The 23,447-nt window shown below is 40.4% G+C and overlaps 1 protein-coding gene across 1 annotated transcript; it reads right to left on the bottom strand.

Annotated features, from left to right (window-relative positions):
• fbxl4 (F-box and leucine-rich repeat protein 4) lies at positions 1 to 20,614 on the bottom strand. The gene is made up of 8 exons (XM_017683141.2): positions 20,534 to 20,614; positions 17,830 to 18,454; positions 17,303 to 17,645; positions 13,968 to 14,212; positions 12,369 to 12,582; positions 7,018 to 7,089; positions 3,642 to 3,954; positions 1 to 1,809 (listed from the first exon to the last, which is right to left on the bottom strand). The coding sequence occupies exons 2-8, from the start codon at positions 18,336 to 18,338 to the stop codon at positions 1,646 to 1,648; spliced, it is 1,860 nt and encodes a 619-aa protein (XP_017538630.1). The 5' UTR covers positions 18,339 to 18,454; positions 20,534 to 20,614; the 3' UTR covers positions 1 to 1,645.
• Positions 20,615 to 23,447: the final 2,833 nt, after the last annotated feature.

Raw genomic sequence — 23,447 nt, 5'->3', positions numbered from 1 at the left:
CACATAATGGTGTTGCTCACTATATAAGGCACCTGTATACACCATATAGCAATTAGCATGCTACTAAAAGAAAACTTTAGGTTTTACAACCAAAAAAGAAGAAGCTTCTTTTCTGTACACGGTTTAACTCAAAATGCTATCAGATTGTTAATGAAATAATCTGAATGTCTCAGGTTAAAAAATTATTCACTAATAATTCTGAATTTTGATAAACAACGAAATGCAGTGAGTCAATGATGCAGCCGTCACTGCATCTTCTGCAAAACAAGCACGTAAATAAAAGCAATCCTTACTGCAAAGTTATATGCATGAACATCAACGCTTGAGAAAGGAAAACAATTTGGCAATTACAAACCGAATATTCAGTACTTTGTTCATTGGAAAGGGTGTTTAGTTTGTTGGCAAAAAATAAATAAATAAATAAAACATGAAAATAAAACCCTGAGATTAAGATCAATCGCTGAGGTCAGGTGTGAAGAAACATTGAAATGTCCATTTGGCTCAGTCCTTTATTCTGTGCTCTCCTTAACACGACAGTTCGGTAAGAAATCAAAGGTACACAATTTCCTCTTCACTCAGAATGCAATCAGCCAGCAAAGACATGTTTGGTATCTAAAACTTTGTTAGTTCTGCACTTGAGCTACAATAATACAATGTTACTTAACAGCTGAATGCAGTTTATAGAAAGTGCGCAATGATTTAGTCATGCAGTTTGTACAATGTTAACTGACCTATCCATGCTTCATCAACACACAGTTTTAGGTGATGTCGGCAATAATCCAATTCAACTTAATGAGAATCCATAACGCATAAATTGAACTTTGTTTAAATTAGAGCTCCCAATAGTTAAATTAAAGAATCATGATTGACATTGATAATGTATTATTTGCTTTTTTTTCTATTTAAAAAGTAATGCATTTTGGTTTATATATATATATGAGTGGACAAAGTAAGCTTCACCAGAATGGTCTTATTACTTTGTACATCACATGAACCAGAACATGAAACTCAAATGAAAGTAGGGTAACCGTGATAAAGAATGAATGCAGTTTCCAGTTTTCATCTCCAACAGTGGGTGCATGCTCTAACTAGTCTGGGATTGTAGCCTTTCGCTCTCACACCACAATGTTTTGAGGGGGAGCTAATAATGTGTTTACTTTGACATCACTAGCTAAAATACATAAAAAATAAATAATTACTTCTATTCCATGTGTGTGGAAGATCACAGTGTTCTATGTAGTTTTTTGGGTCATGTAATGGAGCTAATGTTAGCGTAGTGGCAATTTTTTGTATCCAATCTGTTTTGATTAGCCACAACAACATGCTGTGTGGTCAGTAGTGCAGCATTTTAAACTGGAAACTCAGCATTATGTAGTGACTTCACACTCCAAAAGAACAGATTTCTATGTGAAGCATGGGAGCAAACATCAGGCACCAAAGATGTCTTAGCTGACCAAGCACATTTGGGGTAAGAGTGTAACTGTGTAAGTTTGATTGTCTGCTGAGATATTGCTTTATCACTACCACGTAGGCAAAGCGGCCATATTGGCAGCACCAAGAAACCCGAAAGGCAGCCCTTGTGGGCAGGGTCTTAGTGCCCCCAGGCTATGGGCAGTGCCCCACTGCGGACTGGCTGTGGAAGATGTCACTGGGTGAAGCTCTTTTTGATGGATACATTTGGGAAGAGGCTGCCCAGCTCCTGCACAGTCCGTGCGTCGATCTGTGAGCAGAACGAGACGTCCAGCAGACGCAGCCGAGGACATGCCTGCAGCAGTCTTCTCAGAGCAGCAGGACTGACCATCCGCGTGCCTGAACACACACATCAGCAAAACACACCTTAAACACCACAACACACATTCGATTATCTGGCAGACAAGTCTCAACAAGGACAGTGTGTTTCTATGCATACATTTTCAGTTCATACTGACTCTAATAAACCCAGAGAAAAGCAGGGCTAACCAACAAAAACGGCCCTGACTTTTGTTTTTTGTTTTTACAAAAGCTCCATGGTTCATGTTTTAAAACTGAAAGAGCAAAAGCATTTCTTTCTGGTTACTTTCAGATTAAAATTAGGATTAGGTTTAGAATTAGACAAGAATTAGAATTCTTACTACATATACGTACTTATATAAATATAACACATTCGGGACATAAAATATGCTTACATTTAAACTAATATTCAAAAGTGTGCAATCCTGCTTAAAGGTTTGAAATTGATTGTGGTTGCAGACACGTTTAAAATTCTTCTAATATGCAAGTCCTGTGTAACTTCATAGGTTTCTAATAATTAGTAGGATTTCCCAGGTAATTCACTACTAAAAAAGTAGCATCTTTTGGTCACCAAGTCTCCAAAACTACCATAAGACACCTCCTCCATGATTACTTGGAAGGCATGCCAGGAAAAAGCCTTTCCCAGTCATCCAACCACATAAGTGCATGCAGTTCGCTAAATTCTATGGAGACTTTAACTGGGAGTTCTATGGACAGATGAAATGAAAATGAGAAAATTAGTTTTTGGCAACAAACACTCAAGGTGGGTTTGGTGTACAAAGAAGGATAACTACACTGAAAAGAACCTGATGCCCACTGTTAAATATGGAGGGTTTCTGATGTGGGCGTTTTTTCCTCCAAAGGCCCTGGGAACCTCTTTAGGGTACATGGCATCATGGAATACCAAGAAATCTTTAATCAACATCTGTCTGCTTCTGCCTAAAAGCTAAAAACGTGTTGTCATTTGTCATTGGATCTTCCAACAGGACAATGATTCAAAACATACGTCCAGAGCAACATACACACACACACTATATATATACATATATATATATATATATATATATATATATATATATGTGGGCGGGTGTGTGTGTGTGTGTGTGTGTGTGTCACTGTTGTGGGATTAAAACCTTGTATGTCCTAAATGGTAACTTTACAGGAGAAACCTACTTTACTTTAATGTAAGTCAATGTAACCAGACATTTTTATAAGCCATTTTAGGTGATCTTGTGGCCCATTCATCATGAAATTTACACACAATGTAAAGAACAACAGGTATTTTCAAATTATGTTAAAAACTGAAAAACATCAAAAGCTGAGATCCGAGGTTTTCTTATGACAACAGCGATATATACACACACACTATGTTTCTCTTGAAAGTGTAAAAATACCAGCAAAAGCACTCCAGCTGCAAGCTTCCGAAGTAGCTAACTTTACATTGGTGAACAAATATAACCTGATCATTCTAAAAAGAGTGACATGCAACAATACTAATGTTAATACTTTTGAATGGCGGTATAGATAACACATATGGAACATATTACATTTCTACATTATATTATTCTGACATGGTATAAAAGTCAAGTTTATTTATATGGCACATTGCCACAGAGCAGCCTTACAGAAAATCTGGGTCCAAGCCCCCATGAGCAAGTCGAGTACAGGCAAAGTAAAACTCTCTAAGAGCAAGAGGAAGAAACCGTGAGAAGAACCAAGACTCAAAAGGGGAACCCATCCTCCTCTGGTCGACACCAGATAAAATATATGATCGAATATATGAATTTGTATGTGTCACTGTCTTGTCTGACCCAGTTTTATATTTAAAACTATTTATATTTACTATTTATATTTTCTATGTAAATTCTCACCCAGTATGTCAAGGTGCTCCAGTGCAGGGCAGTTTGTTGCGAGTTGCTCCAAGTCACTGTCACAAACAGTGCGGTTCGCAGTGAGGAAGAGTTTGCGCAGGCGATGCAGTCTGCGGCCCAGCAACTGGAAACAGCCAGAGCTACTGTGGAGACTGGAGCACCAGCCCAGGTCCAGTTCTTCCAGCCCTGCACAGCCGGACACCAGCTCTGCCAGCCCACGCTCGCTCAGATTCCTGCAGCGCCACAGGTCCAGAGACACCAAGCCCCGGCACCGTGCAGCCACCAAACTCACCACTGCATCATAGTCCTCTATCTACAAACCAGAGATGTTTATGTCATTTCATATAGGTCTGAGTCAAGTTTCAAGTCTTTAGTTGTGTTCATTTAAGCACTGCACTGTAAAACTCCATAAAACAGTCTATTAACAGTCTTTTCATTATTTAAATGAAAAGGGTAACATAAAAGGGTGTTCAGCCAGTTTCCCTAAACCTGAAGTCACTTTACTTTATTAAGCACCATCATACCATTTATAAGACAAAATTCTTGCTGTCCTACAATCTTGCATAAAAATGTAATAATGAAATCTGCTCAGCTCTAAATCATGTTTTGGCTACACTGCAGAGAAGAATACTAACCAATAATATCATGCTTCACTTCCACCTCCCACACCCCCAGCCCCATCATGAACCACCACTGAACCTGTCTAGTACTGTGTTTCATTCAGGAATGTGTTATAGTTAAATCTTAAAATGCATTATGATTTTTTTTATTCATGTTGACTTTAAACTCAGATGATACACAGCACTTCTGTTATGTCCATCAGATTGAAAAGTCTTTGAAGCCAAGCCATCTCTGACAATGGTACAAGCTGTAAGAGTACTTACAAACTCAAAAGACCCTGCGATGCACACATAAGGTCAAACACAAAGAAAAAAGTTTCATTAATTTACCACAAACCACTGGCCACATGGGTTTGTATCATTTCACTAAGATTCTGTCAGGCAGTCATATTTTTCTGAGCACACTCACTTTGCTTCTCTACTTCCATTACCCTATTGTGTGGGCAATGGCATCACAGCAATCTTTGGTTGCTTTCTGTGGAATCTAAACTAGCTGTCCCTTCTTTTAGCCACAAAGAAAAGATTTCTTTAATCATTCAAAGCGAGTCATACTGTGTGTCTACACCATAACTTTGAGTTATCCTAAACTAAGACCTGGATGTGGTTTCAGCAGGTTGAGAGAAGTTCTGATGTTGTATTTATGGAAACAGTTTGGGTGACTATTGACTTTCCGTGTTTGCCAGCCTTGCAGATCTAGTCCTAAACTAATTTGGACACCAAACATGCCTTAGAGGTGGGGTAAGCAGAAAACCATGTAAATTAGATTTTTTGTCAAACTATTCCTTTAGGTACCTATGTTTGTAGGTTAACAGTGGCTTATTATTCTTGGATGTTTTTTTTCACTTTTCCATTTTTAAACACAAAAATTAATATAAATGTGATAAAGCATTCGCACCCTCAAATATGTCCAAAACCCAAATAAACCCAAAATATTTTAATTGTATAAAATAGTAAAAAACAAAACTAAATAATATATAGATACTATATACTATATAAGTAAACTTATATCAGTACTGCTTTCTAACATGGCCTTATTTTCTACAAAGCTAAAGTTGGCTTCCCATTTGCCATCTTTTTGTTAAAATAAAAAAGCACACGTACCAGCAGCTGAATGTAACTACTGCACCACTGAAGGTGGAACAGGAAATCTGAATAAAAAGTTAACTTTATTTTATCAAGTCAGCTGTCCCGTTTGTGTGTTCCACATACTCATGCCTCTGATTATCAGGCATTCTCGCCACACTGTCATCTGTCCTGATTCTTCTTGACCTCTCAGTAGCTTTTGACACGGTCAACCATGCAATCCTTCTAGACATCCTCACCAAGCTTGGAATCACTGGCTATGCGTGGAAGTAGTTCAAGTCCTATCTGGAGGATCGCTCTCCACTGGTGTCCCACAAGGTTCGGTGCTGGGTCCTCTTCTCTTTACACTAGCTGTTATCACAGTTATGCTGATGACACTCAACTAATGCTTTCTTTCTCACCCTCTGACACACAGGTTTCCAGTTGCATCTCCGCATGTCTATCTGACATATCTTAATGGATGGCAGCTTACCACCTGAAGCTCAATCCTAGCAAGACTGAGCTGCTCCTCATCATTCAAGAACTTTCTGATTGCTCCGTCTGTAGAAGCAAGAAGTCTTGGTGTGATTCTGGATGGCTAGTTATCGTTCTTGACTCACATCATGAATGTACTCGGTTATGCAGATATCTCCTGTACAACATCTGGAGGATTCGATCCCTTCCTCACCCGAAAAGCCGCCCAGGTGTTGGGCTTGACTACTGCAACTCGCTCTTGGCTGGTCTTCCCATGTAGTCCATCAAGCCTCTGCAACTCATCCAGAATGCGGCAGCATGGCTCGTCTTCAACCTCGCCAAGTTCAGCCCAGTCACCCCACTGCTGCGCTCCCTTCAATGGCTTCCCATAGCTGCACGCATCAGATTTAAAACCCTAATGCTTGCCTACAAAGTCAATAATGGACCAGCTCCTACCGACTTGATGGCAATGGTGAAATCTCAAACTGTACCACGAGCCTTTCGAGCTACAGCTCAGCTTGACCGGCCATCCTTCAAGGCACATAGAAGACAAGCATCAAGACTGTTCTCTGTACTGGCGCCCAAGTGGTGGAACCAACGCCCACTGGCTGTCCACACAGCAGAGTCTCTCGTTGTCTTCAAATGCAGACTGACACTCTCTTTACACAGCACTTAAATGAGCATTGAATTAAGTATTGATTGTAATGTATTGTACTGCACTTATGTATTGTATTGTATTGCATTGTAGTGTATTGTAGTGTATTGTATTGTAGTGTAGTGTATTGTAGTGTATTGTAGTGTAGTGTATTGTAGTGCATTGTATTGCACTGTTCTGTGCTCAACTCTGCTCCTTTTCTCTCTGTATCTACAGTGACTTTTTGTTTCTAGCAGTATCTGAGCTCTTTCTCTCTAACCTACTGGTAACTAGCAAAAATACTTTCTCTAGATAGACAGAGCAGTTTGTGTAAGTCGCTCTGGATAAGAGCGTCTGCTAAACGCTGTAAATGTAAATGTAATACGGAATCAGTATACAATATATTTGTATACAATACACCATTTCACATCAAACCCCTATGACTTTGTTTACATCCCAGTGATTTCATTCCGCTGAAATTTTGAATTATGGGTGGAATTGTTCTTGAAGCTACAGACTCAAGGTAACATAGTTGTGATGATACTGTGTGTGTGTGTGTGTGTGTGTGTGTGTGTGTGAGACTCACCATTACACAGCTGCCCAGGTTGAGATGTCTCAGCTCAGCGCAGAATGTCAGGATGCTCAGCATGGCTGTTTGCTATAAACATACACAGAAAAGAGAGAATATGACTAGAGCTGTATTAGTGCACAGGGTCATCAAGGCTCCAGCCCAGGGCCCCCCAAGTGGGAGGGGCCCCAAATTGTTCAACAAATGATGGATGGGTTGTGGGTGATTTTTCAGATGTAACATCAGGTTTGAGTTTATTTTCCAGCGAGTGATTTCTTTACATAGGACATTTTGGACACAGCACAATTTTTTTCTGTCCCTCTCTAGCTCCCTGTAGCACTTTCTCTTTTTCGTTATGTTAGCTGCATTCTGAATGAACTGCTCTGGAGTATGAAGAGTGGGTTAATATGTCACTGAATGAAACCATGGATGATGAGAGGAATGTGTTATGTTGCTGAAAGGTAACAGAAAATCTTTCCCCTTGCTTGTTAAGACTGCATGATAGGTGACAGGTGCAGCAGTAGCTGGAGTTAGCTGGAGGTACTTTAGCACAGTGGTGCCAGCTGTGATTGACAATTCCACAAAAATATACTGATAATAAATACTGCTAGATTGTTACAGATGCTAAGCACTGTAAAACCCTGTCTATAGCCCCTTAGCTTAGCCTGGACTTGAGGTGAAATGTATACGCAATTACCCACATCTGCTAGTGCAGACTTAGTCAGGCCTGGCTTGGCTGGCTTCCAAAACTGTGATTATGGGTCAGGATTAGCTGCACTTTCAGTGCTGTGCCAACATATTCTTTCTAATATCACATCCATAAATCTACATTGATTACAAATGCATACAGTACATTGTTAGAAATAAAGGTACCATGCAGGGACATGATTCGTTCATCAAGGTACAAACAGTGTAACCGTTCCCTCAAAGGTACAGCAGTGGGTTTAAGGACCAATTGTGTAAAGTTTTCCCAGTGGAAAAGTAGATATTTGTATTTTTTTATAAGCCTGGAGGCGAGGCGGGGTGTGTGGAGTCAGTACAGCTTAGAACATATCATTTCAGTGGATTATGTTTCAGTTACGGTTACTGACTAAAGGGACTGAGATGTACCCCTGAGGGTACCACCTCAGTGACAAGAAGGGTACTGCCCCAGTGACAGCGTTGTACCTTTTTTTTTGAGAGTGTAGTCAACAGTCTCTAGCCAGGCACTAAACTCAAAATCTCCAAATGATCTAATAATAGCAGTCCTTAAAAAGTACGTAAAACATAAATAAAAACAGATTACGATGATTTGCAAATAATTTTCAACCTATATTCAATTGAATACACTACAAAGACAAGATATTTAATGTTCTTTATTCTTACTTATTCTTACTTAACTTCATTGTTTTTTGCAAATATTCACTCATTTTGAATTTGATGCCTGCAACACGTCCAAAGAAGTTGGGACAGGGGCAACAAAAAAACGGGAAAGTTGAGGAATGCTCAAAAAACACCTATTTGGAACATTCTACAGGTGAACAGGTAAATTGGAAGCATCCTTGAAAGGCTCGGTCGTTCACAAGCAAGGATGGGGCGAGGTTCACCACTTTGTGAACAACTGCGTGAGCAAATAGTCCAACAGTTTAAGAACAACGTTTCTCAACATGCAATTGCAAGGAATTTAGGGATTTCATCTCTGCGAGTAAGCGGCAAGGCAGAAAACCAACACTGAATGCCAGAGACCTTCGATCCCTCAGGCGGCACTGCATTAAAAACCGACATCATTCTGTAATGGATATTACCACATGGGCTCAGGAACACTTCAGAAAACCATTGTCAGTGAACACAGTTCGTCTCTCCATCTACAAGTGCAAGTTAAAACTCTGCCATGTAAAGCGAAAGCCATACATCAACAACACCCAGAAACGCAGCCGGCTTCTCTGGGGCCGAGCTCATCTGCGATGGACTGACGCAAAGAGAAAAAGTGTCCTGTGGTCTGAGAGTCTACATTTCAAATTGTTTTTGGAAATCATGGACGTTGTGTCCTCCGGGCCAAAGAGGAAAAGGACTGTCCGGATTGTTGTCAGTGCAAAGTTCAAAAGCCAGCATCTCTGATGGTATGGGGGTGTGGGGTGTGTTAGTGCCCATGGCATGGGTAAATTGCACATCTCTGAAGGCACCATTAATGCTGAAAGGTACATACAGGTTTTGGAGCAACATCTGCTGCCATCCAAGCAACTTCTTTTTCAGGGAAGTCCTGCTTATTTCAGCAAGACAATGCCAAGCCACATTCTGCACATGTTAAAACAGCATGGCTTCATAGTAAAAGAGTGCAGGTACTAGACTGGCCTGCCTGCAGTCCAGACCTGTGTCCCATTGAAAATGTGTGGCGCATTATGAAGCACAAAATACGACAATGGAGACCCCGGACTGTTGAGCAACTGAAGTTGTACATCAAGAAAAAATGGGAAAGAATTCCATCTACAAAGCTTCAACAATTAGTGTCCTCAGTTCCCAAAAGCTTATTGAGTGTTGTTAAAAGGAAAGGTGATGTAACACAGTGGTAAACATGCCTCTGTGCCAACTTCTTTGGAATGGTGTTGCAGGACATTAAATTCAAAATGAGTGAATATTTGCAAAATCTGTTTTTAATTATCTTACATTGTTATATTATGTTATATGTTATATTACAACGTCCCAACTTCACTGGAATTGGGGTTGTACATTTTGTTACAGGTTGGATGCGTAAAGGAAGCTACCTCTTCAGAGGCTCTACTGAGCTAACAGAGCTACTCAGTGCACAGAATGAACGACTTGTTGACCTCTTACAGGTGGATGACCTGCAGATGGTAGGTTTATCCGAGAAATATATTTTCACAGCTTCTGGACCTAGTTAACATTAGCTGGAGTAATTTAGTTCGTTCATTTAAAAGACTTTGTTCTTAACAACGTTTTCTTGGCCATGCGCTCTCGTTCAAGCACTCATGAGTGGACTTGCCATATTTTATTGCCCTGTTAAAACTAATTCCTAACTAAATAATATCAGTGTTTCAATCAAACAATGAACACACAATGCACTTAAATGAACAATAATTTTTTACTTAGTAAAAAAATAAACAAAAACATCTGTAATCTCTGCATATTGTGCATCTAAAAAGAACTAACTCCTCTTTCTGGCAGTCTCTTAACTCCAAAATATCACTGAACTCAAGCCTATTCACACTAGCTTAAGGATTTGCATCAGAGAAGAACAACAACTAAGCACGCTGTCCAAGTCGCTTTGGATTAGAGTGTCTGCTAAATGCCATAAATGCAAATGTAAATGTGTATGCTTTGTGCCTGTGAAAGCCCCTTGAGATTTATAGCCCAAGGGCCTGTGTTAGTGTTAATGTGGCCTTGAACATGACAAACCTTACAGCATCAAATTAGTGAGGGAATAAAATAATGTGAGTATTATAATATATGTCAATCCCACAACAGACTGAAAATAGCTCAGACAAAGGAACAAAGGTTGGTTCCTATTAAATGATCAAAGAAAACAAAGCCTCCAACCACAACCTGTCTACAATCCAGCGGTGGAAAAATGAGACAGAGGAATACGGAAAGCTGAGTGGAAAGACAGCAGTGAGCTTAGCCATGTTATTCAGTACTGTTAGAGAAATGGATATGTCAAAATAAAAGTATTACATGACTTCATGGCTCGGCACGCTCGCATTAAGAAGAGGATGGTTTAAAATTTCAGTGGAAAAATGTCTTCATTTTGACGGAAACAGCTGAATCATTGCTGTCTTAAAGACAGCAGGCTCAACACCTCAATTAGCACAGAATACAGCTATTGTCCTCCGCTGAGTTAAAACACGTCTCAGTAAACGCATGTGTGCGCATGTCTTTGACTGCACACCTCTCACTCTGCTGACGGTGAGAAAAGAAACATGCTAATTATGTCAGTGACAGCCTAATAGTAGAGGGATGGGGGATTTGACAGGCTGTGAGGATGTGTGAATAGTATCCTTCTCTGCAGTGAAACACTATGCCTATAAGTAGAGAATGGAGCAGGACCACAAAGCACTGAGCCACTCTAAAGCACACGCTCAGACACACCACTGCGATCAGTGTTACTGGGGTTTACTGCTGTTATTAGTGTTAGCGTTGTTCTTTGTGCAGTTTTGGGAGAGACTGTAGGTCGATAATTCCTGATTGGGTCATGCGAAGGGCACGTCAGAAATCTGACCAAAGCCTGATGCCAGAAAACAAGCCAAATGACCAAGAAAACAATTAACACACATAGTGTCATATGCAAAGGTTTGGGCATCCCTATTACCATGTTTTGTTGATTTGAAAATATGAACACAGTGTCTACAGAGAACACATATCTTTTATGCACATCATTTTAATGTACAATTACTGCTTGTTGGTTAAATGTAACATATTGTGGAAAAGGTTAGCAAATAAGCAGAACCTGTAATGCCGTTTATAATTGCTTTGTTAATTTTCTCTTAAAAGTGTGACTATTCAAAACTTTGCATAGGACTGTCCAGTGCAGAGTTTTAGGCACCCAAGAAAAATACACATAAATAAGCTATTTTCATTGCAGTAATCATATTTGCTCAGAAAAAACACTAACACTGATATAAATATAAATGGTATTAATATAAATAGTGATTGTACATTTACATGTCAATGTGTTTGTTTAACCATTTCCAAACCTCTCCTTGAGGAAGCCCAGTATTATTATCTGGTTTGTCTTAATTAATCCCTTATTAAGCAAAATCAAGGGAGCCAGAGTGCTCTTTAACAACAAAAACCTTTTTACTTTACGTTTATGTGCATATATTAAATATTATTTTTACTGGCAAAATCAGACTTATTGCCAAGTTAATAGTTTTAAACAATGCACTTAGGTGACTAAGACTTTGGCACAGTACCGACTCACAACACAAAGAATACCAACCACAATACATTCTATACTACTATAATAAATCAGTCTATATTATAAACCATAACACGTTATCCTGCTCTATAAAACATCAGAAAAAGTTAATGTTAACTATAATACACTCAATACCTGTGGTAAATGGTTATATGAGTCTGTGTTTCTACATCTCATCTGTGCTAGAAATATGAATTAATAATAAATATGGTATTAACCACTCTTCGTGTTTAAATGTTTACGTGTGGGAATCTCAGCATCTTAGAGGCTGTGCTTTATGGAAAATAAAATCAATAAATGAACATCATTTATTTCTTATTCTTTTTCACTAGGGACTGTTACCATAGTAACTTGTTTAACCTTCACCAAGACAGCCTTGGAAGAATAGTCAATTATGTAAATATAAGTCAGCAAACAAATTGATTACTGAACTAGTAGCAGCCCCTTGCCCTCTCACCTCTATTTTGGTGCGGTACAGTATAAGGCGGCGGATGTGCGTGAGCTTGGTGATGTGGGTGAAGGCGTGAGGCTGTAGCCGGTCACATGAGGAGAGATCCAACTCCTGAAGGCGCGGACACGTCACACACACAACCTCCAAACACATCTCATTCAAGAAGTGGCAGCAGGACAGCTGCAAACACACCAGACTCATCCCACATGCCCTGATGAAGCTGTGGGAGGAAGAATGAACACAGACACATTGATTTAACAGTGCACTACAGGGATCCACACACACACACACACACACACACACACTGACACTATGTCACGCATTCAGCAAAGGAGACAGACTTCATTTCCCAGAGCGCTAGGGGAGACCACGTGACCGCTCACGTGCTATCTGACTCCATCATAGGAGAAGACTTCAATCCCCAGGATTCTCAGACTGATGACGTGGTTTCCCCTCACACCTATCAGCGATGTCAGTCGCCTGATTATTGAACCCTTACACCTGAGTCTCATATACTACTGGGATATTTAAGCGGGGTATTGTTTAGGCAATCACTGAGTGTTCTCTTATTCCTATTGTTCTGTCTGGACTTTCTCTGTGAACTGCGTTTTCCCCTTTGACCGTGTGGATCATTAAACCACCTAATCTTACCTGCGAGCGTCTGCGATTCTGTCTGCACGTTACACACTATAGTAAACAAGTACCATATAGGCGCAATGTATAAGTGTTAGTTCAAGTAATAATTTATAATAAACTATAGGCTTATGCCCCAGCTATTACTTTTGAATGGGCAAACAGCAGTATGCGTTATAAACAAAAGCAAAATTACAGGTTGCTTTCTATCATTTAATTAATCCTCAAAAGCCGCAGTTATCACTAGTGCTAATCTACAGTCAGCTGGTAATTAGGCTGAAATAAATAGAGGACAAAGTAAGTTAGTCAACAATCTCAGATCTGTAGTCTGTAATTCATCTAAACAGCTAAACGTGCTAACATTTTTGTAAGTTTTGAAGAAATGCGATCTGTAAATTGCATGTAGGTCTTCATGTCCTGCAGACTGTAGGTTTATTATAATCAAATCTGATGTCACTGCTTTTAACTTGCTCCAGGGCCAGAGTTGCTCTGGGATGATATTCAAGATTCTTGAACTTTCTTGTTTTTGATGAGGACTGTAATGCCGGTGAACTACTCAGCATTTATTTCAGATGCCTTTATTATTTCAGTGCACTCATTAAACAAAAATAACTAACTAACTAACAAGAGTGCCAACCAGAAAAAAAAAGTGAAATAAAGTGAACATTTTTGCATCACGGCACAGACAGTTGCCAGGGTAGTAACACAAATTCACTACAATACACTTTGGAAACAAAAGGTTTTATTTGTTTACTGCATTCAAATTGTCTGATTAAATCAGTTTTGTTTGTTTTTTTTGTTTTTTTTAATTTGGGTGAAATTTTGAAAGTACCAGCCGAGTCAAGTCATGAGTCATTTAAGAGTGAGTGAACACGCTGCCTCTGGACTGTATATTTAAAGAGAAAAGTGCTTGATAATGCTCTATAATGACCACATGACATATTGTGGTAATAGATTGTGTCGAGCCTTCACCTGCAGAATCCTGCAGCAGTCACAGCTCCTCTGTTTCCAGTCCAGGACATGTTGAGCCTTTGGAGGAGTGTGCAGCGCGGCTGCAGGTGTGTCAGCGCAGCATCGCTGAGGCGAGACCAGTACGGCTGCAGGCTGAGCTGGACGTACTGCAGTGGGTCAGAGCAATGCTGCTGCAGGAGCTTACAGCACTGACCCAAACGGCACAGATCAGGAACCGCCAAGTGACTTACAATCAACTGAATTAACTAGAGAGAGAGAGAGAGAGAGAGAGAGAGAGAGAGAGAGAGAGAGAGAGAGAGAGAGAGAGAGATAGAGAGAGAGACAGAGACATGGAAGGGAGAGAGAGAGAGAGAGAGAGAGAGAGAGAGAGAGAGAGAGACATGGAAGGGAGAGAAGGGAAGAAGAGGCAGCATGTTACAAGTTGGACATTGTACCAACAGCAGAACCCTTTTGGTGCTATATATAACCATATACAATGTATTCTCCATCAATCTAAAGAAAGTCTTCACCATGTAAAGAACAAGTTACATGCTTAAATGTTTCTTTACATGGTGAAGACTTTCTTTAGATTGATGGAGAATACACAGTATTCAATAGAAGTGTTCATCGTTCTAATCTTTAGAAAATAACCATTGAAGAACCATCTTTTTTAAGAGCGTAGGAAACTGTACTCACTGACACCCTAGTTTTCTTTGTAATTTTTCTGAGGGAAAGGCCTACACTTAAGAGTTACAATGTTAAAATGTTTTCCTTTATTATTCATCCTTTTCTCATCATTACAACAGCAATATAATTCACCTTGATGTGCAATGCTATCCAAATACTGCCCTAAGGGTTTAATCTCATCTGATTATAAAATCAGTCCCAACACTGATTTTATACACACAGAGTTTGTAAGTGATCAATAAATCTTGGAATATCCTTGGGAACTGTTTGCATCAAATTTCAAAGCTTAATTTACTTCCATTAGCGCAGAATGGCTGAAAGTTGTTAAACAATAACTTGATTTCTGACAACAGCCTTTGAAATATGCATTACTGTTCAGTTTCTTAACCTCTGGTAGTTTACTACTTACCTTTGTACCATTTCAAGTTGTTCACTCGACCTGAACTGCTTAAATGTCAATAAAAAACTAGAAAAATGGAGGTGTTCTAAAACTTTTGACTATAGGACTATGGCTTCATATTAATGAAAAATCAGAGGCAATGTGAGAGAATATACTCAGACCTCATCCAGGTGTAGTGTTTATGTTGTTTATGTTGTTCGTGTGTGTGTGTGTGTGTGTGTGTGTGTGTGTCAAATTGAATATCAGCTGGCAGATAATGGCTGTATCACACTACACACACACACACACACACACACACACACACACACACAGAGTCTGAGTGATACGGTGGAGATGCAGTGGTTTGGCAAAGACATCAGAGCTGTGCCAGCATAACACATCACACATCACACAGGTATTTCTAAAATTACTCGACCACAAAATGACACTATAATTATCCAAAAATTACTACAAACACGATATCTGAAGAGCTCAAGCTAAGCACGTCTCCTTCTTTCATGCCAAAAACATCTACGAGAGATGTACCAGGCTGCTCATTTAATACTTGTCTAGTAAAGAAGAGATCTAGCCTCTTTTTTCTGTGTGATCAGCATAATGAGTCTGTAACATTTTGAGTTTTACCTTATTACTATATTCTGTTGTACTATACATTACAATGCACTTGCTACATTATTAGATATTGCTACCTTGTACCTACACTCATTGTTCATTTTATTATAAACAGCATATGCATGCACATTACTGGTTTACAGTTAAAGGCTGTGGCTCTGAGCTTGAAATTTTTATCTGAACCCAACAGGACCCCATCTGGTCGTGTCAGTCTTAGTCAAATTTGGATATCGTTTCTCAAATGCATGTCAGGCTTGGGTCGGATGCAAATTTACATTCATAGTTTTTAATGATATCCATATAATCCATTCAAGCTGTTAACAAAATTTAACGCAAGGCCCACGCTTAATAAAGTTAGCGCAGCTAACAAGTATTCAGACACTTTTGTTGATTTGTTATTTAATATAACTTCAGTGGATTTTTCTGTGTCAATTGTACACAAGACATATTTTGACTTTGTTCTTATGAATACTAAAAAAGAACAGACTGTGTCCTTAAGTATAAGCATCTTCAAATCCTTCAAATCCTAAAGTTAAAAGAGTCCCTCTGTTGGGTTCAAATTTCAAAGGGATTGAAGCACCTTCAAGTACATAAACTTTTTTTTGTTTTATTTTTCTCAGAAAACAGTCTTATTTTGGCTTTATGTTTGGGCCACTGTCCTGTTCAAACATTGTTTCTGCTGATGAGAATCAACTCTTGATGATATATGAAGCCCCAACACTGTTTGCAGATAAGCATTCGCATAACATGATGCTCCCACCAGATCACAAGCACCACCCATCTTTCTCCAAACATGACTGGCTGAGTTATTGCCGAAGAACTACGTGAGACCAATGTACATATTTCCAAAACAGTTCTGATTTGTGTGATTATATACTTGTTTCCTCTATCAATTTTATGATTTAATGGGTAAATCTGACATAACATTCCATATTGGAAGTAAATTAAATAACAAAAACAAAAGTCTCTGAATACTTGTCTCCCCTCACAGTATACGTTTTAGGTTCTATGTAGAGACAGCATTTTAGGATTAAACAGGTGTAGGATCTCACTATATTAGTACCGCACAGCATGAGAACAGCACTGTATGTAAAGTTTATTCAGACTAAAAACATTTGAGACAACTGGTTGTTTTACTGTTTTATGTATTATTGTTATTTTATATTATTTTTATTTATCTGTGATGTAATGGCAGCTGTATGTGTCACTACAGAGCAATCAAGTTCAGAAATTTGACATTTTATTCGTAACTTTAGATGTTTAGTAGCCAGTTTGGGTTTTGGACAAAAATTTGAACAGCTCAACTTGAAGATGTGGTTGGTGTCAGACTCGGACTGGACGTTTTTATAGCATATTCAGGTTTAAAGAAAAATGGAAATGATGCTTGATGAGATTGTTATAGATAGAACAAATGTCCATCACTTCATTTTAAGACCTTTTATATAAATGTAGCATAATTTCTTAAAACATCTTATGTCACATTGTAGTTACATATAATATTGCATCTTTTTTGTGATTATTCAATTATTACTTTACAAATACATCATTCAGTGCCTATGCATGTGTTCCCTATGCAGAAAGCCTCATATAAAGTGTCACCAAAAATCCTTACTTGTGATTAGTCCTATATTGGCATTAGTGTGAATGAGGCTGCATTTACCTCATAAGGTAGTTTATCAAAGTAGCCATTGCCATGGTTGTGTTTGTGGTCAGCGGTGGCCGTCCTGCAGCACAGTGGACCCCCGGTCTCACTCAGGTCCTCCTCACCATCACTCAGATCACTGATGTCTATCATAGGCATCTTATAAAGAGCAAGGATGGGCCTTTCGCGAACCCCTCGCAGGACCACCGCGTCAAGCTCGGTGTAGTAATCCAGCATAGAGCCATTCACTTCCAGACGCAACAAGTTGGTGGGGAAGCTAATGGGCCGGATTGTAGGGGAAAACTGACGTGCCTGGGGGCTCAGGGCTTTGGTGGGTTCCCCTGACCATAACACCTCCCATCTACACACACACACACACTTTATTTGTAATAATAACAATGTGAAAAATATCATTATAAATGAAAAAAAATATATTGTTCAATTAACTTCCATTAAAAGAACTTGTCTTAATTAAATTATATTATTAAATTTATGTCTATCCAGACATATGTTGGTCTGCATATTCCCAGACCTGTAGCAGTTACCTGACGTCAGCAGGTGGATTCTGTGTGAAAGGATTTAGCGAGCAGGCCAGGATCTGTATGATAGCGCCGGGGTGGTAGGTCTCCAGCACTTCCACAGCAGTGGGGTAGACTTGCTCCTCAAAGGCCAGCTCCAGGAAGTCTCGGCTGTGGAAGGATGGCGGTGTGCGGTGGAACGGTGCTGGAGCACTAACACACTGATCCCACCAGTGTCCATACGTCCGAAAAACGGCTGTCTGGGTGAAGTCTCCCGTGCTGGGGTAGACGTTAGGCACTCCAGCGAGGTTCCACATGGTGTAAGACATGCTGTTTTCACTGCCATAGTGTGAGCTGAAGTCTAGAACCTCCTTAGCATACTGTTCCACCTCCACAGTGACTGGCAAGGTAGAACGCTGGCCCAAATCGATGAGTGCACGGCGACCACCCAGCGACTCTGCTCGCGACCCACTCCTGCACCGCCGTCGCAGACAGATATAGTAAAACATGCTGAGAAGAGTTAGCATAGGGAACATAGGTTCTGGGGGCCGGGGTGGGGTGGGAGGAGGGGTTTGGGGTCAGAGAGTACTCCCTAGTGACAATCTGGGGCACTCTACACCACACAGGCTACAGGCCGAGCCACATGCATGACCTGCGAGGTTAAAAAGAGAAAGCATACAAAACAGAGTTAGATTAATAAAAACATTGCAACAAAGGCAAAACAGCACCTACTGCATTCACCCTGCATCCACAAAATCAAACTTACACTGTATATCATTGGTGACAAAACCCTGTATCACCATTTTTGCAGTTTTACATAATTTGAAAATGCTGCACAGCTTTCACACTGTGTGAAACCTTCAAGAGGAAAAGAAAGGACTAATACAAATGGTACAAAATTGCTTTGAATATAAACGCTTTTACATTAACTTAACTTAATAATTTAAGAATGTCTTTTCCTTCTATTATAATGTAACCATTTCAGGAATGCAATGTTTTGTTCCAACAGCGACAATATGAGACAATAAAAAAGTGACTACTCAGCTACTAATCACTTAACCAAATGACCAAATTCATTTGCCATTTGGATTCAGTTTCACCATCCATTTTCAGGCATGATTACTGCCAGACCTGTTCAGTCCTGACTTGAATCCTTCTGTGGCAAGACATTAAACAGACAGCTCATGCTCAAAAACCTCCAATGTAGTTAAATTAAAAAAAGAAGAGTGGGCCAAAATTCCTCCTTAGTGATGCAAAATCCTTACTATCGTAAATATCTGATTGCAGCTGCTACTGCCAAGGGTGGCACAATCAGATGTTAGGTTTAGAGAGGCAATTACTTTCACACAGGTGACATAAATTTTGAATAAATCTTTACCTTCAATTAAAGGAATTATCATATAAAAGCTGCATTTTGTGTTTACTCGTGTTGTCTTTATCGTATATTAAAATTTGTTGGACGATCTGAAATATTTAAATGTGACACATTAGCAATAACAGGCCAAATGGGTGGGGACAAATACTTTTTCACAGCACTGTATTGTGGTAACCGACATTTAATCACTTCACATTGTGTAGCGCCATAATTAGTACGCACTGTAGAATAAAGACATTTTTAAACATGTAAAATACCAAAAAGTTACAGCAGTGAGCTCAGCATTAAGTGCCTTACACATCAACAATATAAGAACAGCTGGCTAGTAGAGAACTGCTGGAGCTTTTTCAAAATATTTTAAACACCATCAAGCTCCACCACTACCAAACAGGGTGAGCAAGTGTACTTAAGCCTTCAGATGTCAAGAACTGAAACCTTGACTGACTGGCTAGATGTCAAGATGTCAAGTACTGAAACCCTGACTCTATTGAAGCCTTGACTGTATTGAAGCCTTGACTGGTTATATGTCAAGTACTGAAACCCTGACTGTACTGAAGCCTTGACTGTACTAAAACCTTGACTGACTGGTTAAATGCCAAGATGTCAAGTACTGAAACCTTGACTGTACTGAAATCCTGACTGACTGGTTAGATGTCAAGATGTCAAGTACTGAAACCCTGACTGTACTGAAGCCTTGACTGTACTGAAACCCTGACTGTACTGAAGCCTTGACTGTACTAAAACCTTGACTGACTGGTTAAATGCCAAGATGTCAAGTACTGAAACCTTGACTGTACTGAAATCCTGACTGACTGGTTAGATGTCAAGATGTCAAGTACTGAAACCCTGACTGTACTGAAGCCTTGACTGTACTGAAACCCTGACTGTACTGAAACCCTGACTGACTGGTTAGATGTCAAGATGTCAAGTACTGAAACCCTGACTGTACTGAAGCCTTGACTGTACTGAAACCCTGACTGTACTGAAACCCTGACTGACTGGTTAGATGTCAAGAAGTCCAGTGCCAAATACAAACACAAATGCAGCCAGCACCTTTAGCTTGCTTGTTATACTAACGTTAGTTAAAAAAGCCAAGCTGAGTTAGGCTGAGCCGCAAACAAACAGACAGCGACACTGCAGGAGTCGGCGATGATGCGATGAGGCGAATCTACAAGATGTCATTTAGATCTTGTTGCTGAAATACTGAAACAACCGAACAGACCGGATTCTGAAGCGCTACTCAGAAGTCCCAGTCCAGATAAGACTTCCGCAGACACAGCAGAATCCCAGTAAACCACCTCCCACACCAGGCAGAACTAAACCACAGCTATTTACAGAAACAACACAACAACTTACACAGGATCAGACGGCGAGTGTGCGTTAGGAAACCGTCCCGCGGCCATTGGAGTGTGTGTTTACTCCGGACAGCAACATCCGGCTAAGGTGCATTGTGGGTATTGGAGTTCATCTGTATAAGGTGCAACTACAACAATGAAACCACAGTCAAGCGGTCGGTTTCATTGCGCTTTAGTCCGCTTTAATGTTAACAAACCTGACATCTCTGCGACATTCCACACTTAGTCGGTTTGAAATGGTTAGGAAGAAAATATTAGACCATTTATTCCTTGGCCTGGTGGGAGTTTTGTAGGCTAATCATGGCACATGGTTTAAATGTTTACCTACTAACTTCTTAAAAATGAATGCTCAAGCTGGTTTCAGGCATCTACACACTATAGTGTGTGTGTGTGTGTGTGTGTGTGTGTGTGTGTGTGTGTGTGTGCGTGTGTGTGTGTGTGTGTGTGTGTGTGTCTTATGAAGGTTTTCTATATTTCTTCGAATAAACACTGCTTTGCACTTTCTAAAGGTGTATAGTACTGTGCGAAAGTTTGTGTTTATTAAATATATTAACATTAATTAATAATGATTATATATATATATATATATATATATATATCACTAAAACTATTAGTTATTATTATTACTACTAGTTATTATATATTCATCCATCCATTTTCCAAGCTGCTTCTCCGGCATGGTCGCGTGGGGGTGCTGGAGCCTATCCCAGCAGTCATTGGGCGGAAGGCAGGATACACCCTGTACAGGTCGCCAGTCCATCGCAGGGCAGACAGACAGACAGACAGACATAGACAGTCACTCACACCTAGGGGCAATGTAGCATATCCAATTGGCCTGACTGTTTTTGAACTGTGGGAGGAAACCAACACAGACACAGGGAGAACATGCAAACACCACACAGAGAGGACCCGGTCATCCGGCCGGGAAATCGAACCCAGGCCCTCCTTGCTGTGAGGCCGAGAGCGCTACCCACCGCACCACCGTGCCGGCCATTTATTATACACTCCTCAAAAAAATAAAGGGAACACTCAAGTAACACATCCTAGATCTGAGTGAATGAAATATGCTCATTGAATACTTTGTTCTGTACAAAATTGAATGTGCTGACAACAAAATCACACAAAAATAATCAATGGAAAAATCAATGGAAAAAACACGCTACAGGCTGATCCAACTTTGATGTGATGTCCTTAAAACAAGTCAAAATGAGGCTCAGTATTGTGTGTGGCCTCCATGTGCCTGTATGACCTCCCTACAACGCCTGGACATGCTCCTGATGAGGTGGCGGATGGTCTCCTGAGGGATCTCCTCCCAGACCTGGACTAAAGCATCTGCCAACCCCTGGACAGTCTGTGGTGCAACGTGGCATTGGTGGATGGAGCGAGACATGATGTCCCAGATGTGCTCAATCGGATTCAGGTCTGGGGAACGGGCAGGCCAGTCCATAGCTTCAATGCCTTCATCTTGCAGGAACTGCGGACACACTCCAGCCACATGAGGTCTAGCATTGTCCTGCATTAGGAGGAACCCAGGGCCAACCGCACCAGCATATGGTCTCACAAGGGGTCTGAGGATCTCATCTCGGTACCTAATGGCAGTCAGGCTACCTCTGCGAGCACATGGAGGGCTGTGCAGCCCTCCTAAGAAATGCCACCCCACACCATTACTGACCCACTGCCAAACCGGTCATGCTGAAGGATGTTGCAGGCAGCAGATCACTCTCCACGGCGTCTCCAGACTCTGTCACGTCTGTCACATGTGCTCAGTGTGAACCTGCTTTCATCTGTGAAGAGCACAGGGTGCCAGTGGCGAATTTGCCAATCCTGGTGTTCTCTGGCAAATGCCAAGCATCCTGCACGGTGTTGGGCTGTGAGCACAACCCACATCTGTGGACGTCGGGCCCTCATACCATCCTCATGGAGTCGGTTTCTAACCGTTTGTGCAGACACATGCACATTTGTGGCCTGCTTGAGGTAATTTTGCAGGGTTCTGGCAGTGCTCCTCCTGTTCCTCCTTGCACAAAGGCAGAGGTAGCGGTCCTGCTGCTGGGTTGTTGCCCTCCTACGGCCTCCTCCACCTCTCCTGGTGTACTGGCCTCCTGGTCTCCTGGTAGCGCCTCCAGCCTCTGGACACTATGCTGACAGACACAGCAAACCTTCTTGCCACAGCTCGCATTGATCATCCATCCTGGATGAGCTGCACTACCTGAGCCACTTGTGTGTAGAGTCCGTCTTATGCTACCACGAGTGTGAAAGCACCACCAACATTCAAAAGTGACCAAAACATCAGCCAGAAAGCATAGGTACTGAGAAGTCCCCACCTGCAGAACCACACCTTTATTGAGTTTGTCTTGCTAATTTCCAATAATTTCCACCTGTTGTCTATTCCATTTGCACAACAACATGTGAAATTGATTGTCAATCAGTGTTGCTTCCTAAGTGGACAGTTTGATTTCATAGACGTTTGATTTACTTGGAGTTATATTGTGTTGTTTAAGTGTTCCCTTTATTTTTTTAGCAGTATATATATATAATAACTAATGATTTTCTGGATGTTAGTGTGTTTGTTTACCCATTTTCAAACCTCTCCTCGAGGAAGCCCAGTATTATATGTAGTTAAAAAGCAACTCCTGGTTTGACCAATCAGTGCTTCAGTAAATTGTGCTCATGATGTAATTGATGATATTAACAAGTCTCTGTGGCAGCTGAAAAGGTGTCAAGAACAAATATGGACCCAAGAAATTCTTGTTACTTTTTATTGTTTTTATGTTCATTTGAATTATGAATATGAATTTATTCTAATGTATATTGTGATAAACACACTGCTGAGGTCAATTGTTTAAAGATTTGCTTAGATGCCTAAAACCTTCACACAGTACTACATTTAACAGTACATTATCGGGCAAAACTAGCAT

The sequence above is a fragment of the Pygocentrus nattereri genome, chromosome 19, assembly GCF_015220715.1.
Source record: "Pygocentrus nattereri isolate fPygNat1 chromosome 19, fPygNat1.pri, whole genome shotgun sequence".
NCBI lineage: Eukaryota > Metazoa > Chordata > Actinopteri > Characiformes > Serrasalmidae > Pygocentrus > Pygocentrus nattereri.
The sequence above is the reverse complement of the archived record's forward strand: the minus strand, read 5'-3'. Positions and strand labels throughout refer to the sequence as shown.

What these genes read in the sequence shown, in the direction of transcription:
- fbxl4 (XM_017683141.2), bottom strand. Translation starts at nt 18,338, where the DNA reads ATGTTCCCTATGCTAACTCTTCTCAGCATGTTTTACTATATCTGTCTG. An exon ending in AATCCACCTGCTGACGTCAG is followed by an intron (nt 17,646 to 17,829) that starts GTAACTGCTACA and finishes GTGTGTGTGTAG; the next exon opens with ATGGGAGGTGTTATGGTCAG. An exon ending in TTGATAAACTACCTTATGAG is followed by an intron (nt 14,213 to 17,302) that starts GTAAATGCAGCC and finishes CTCTCTCTCTAG; the next exon opens with TTAATTCAGTTGATTGTAAG.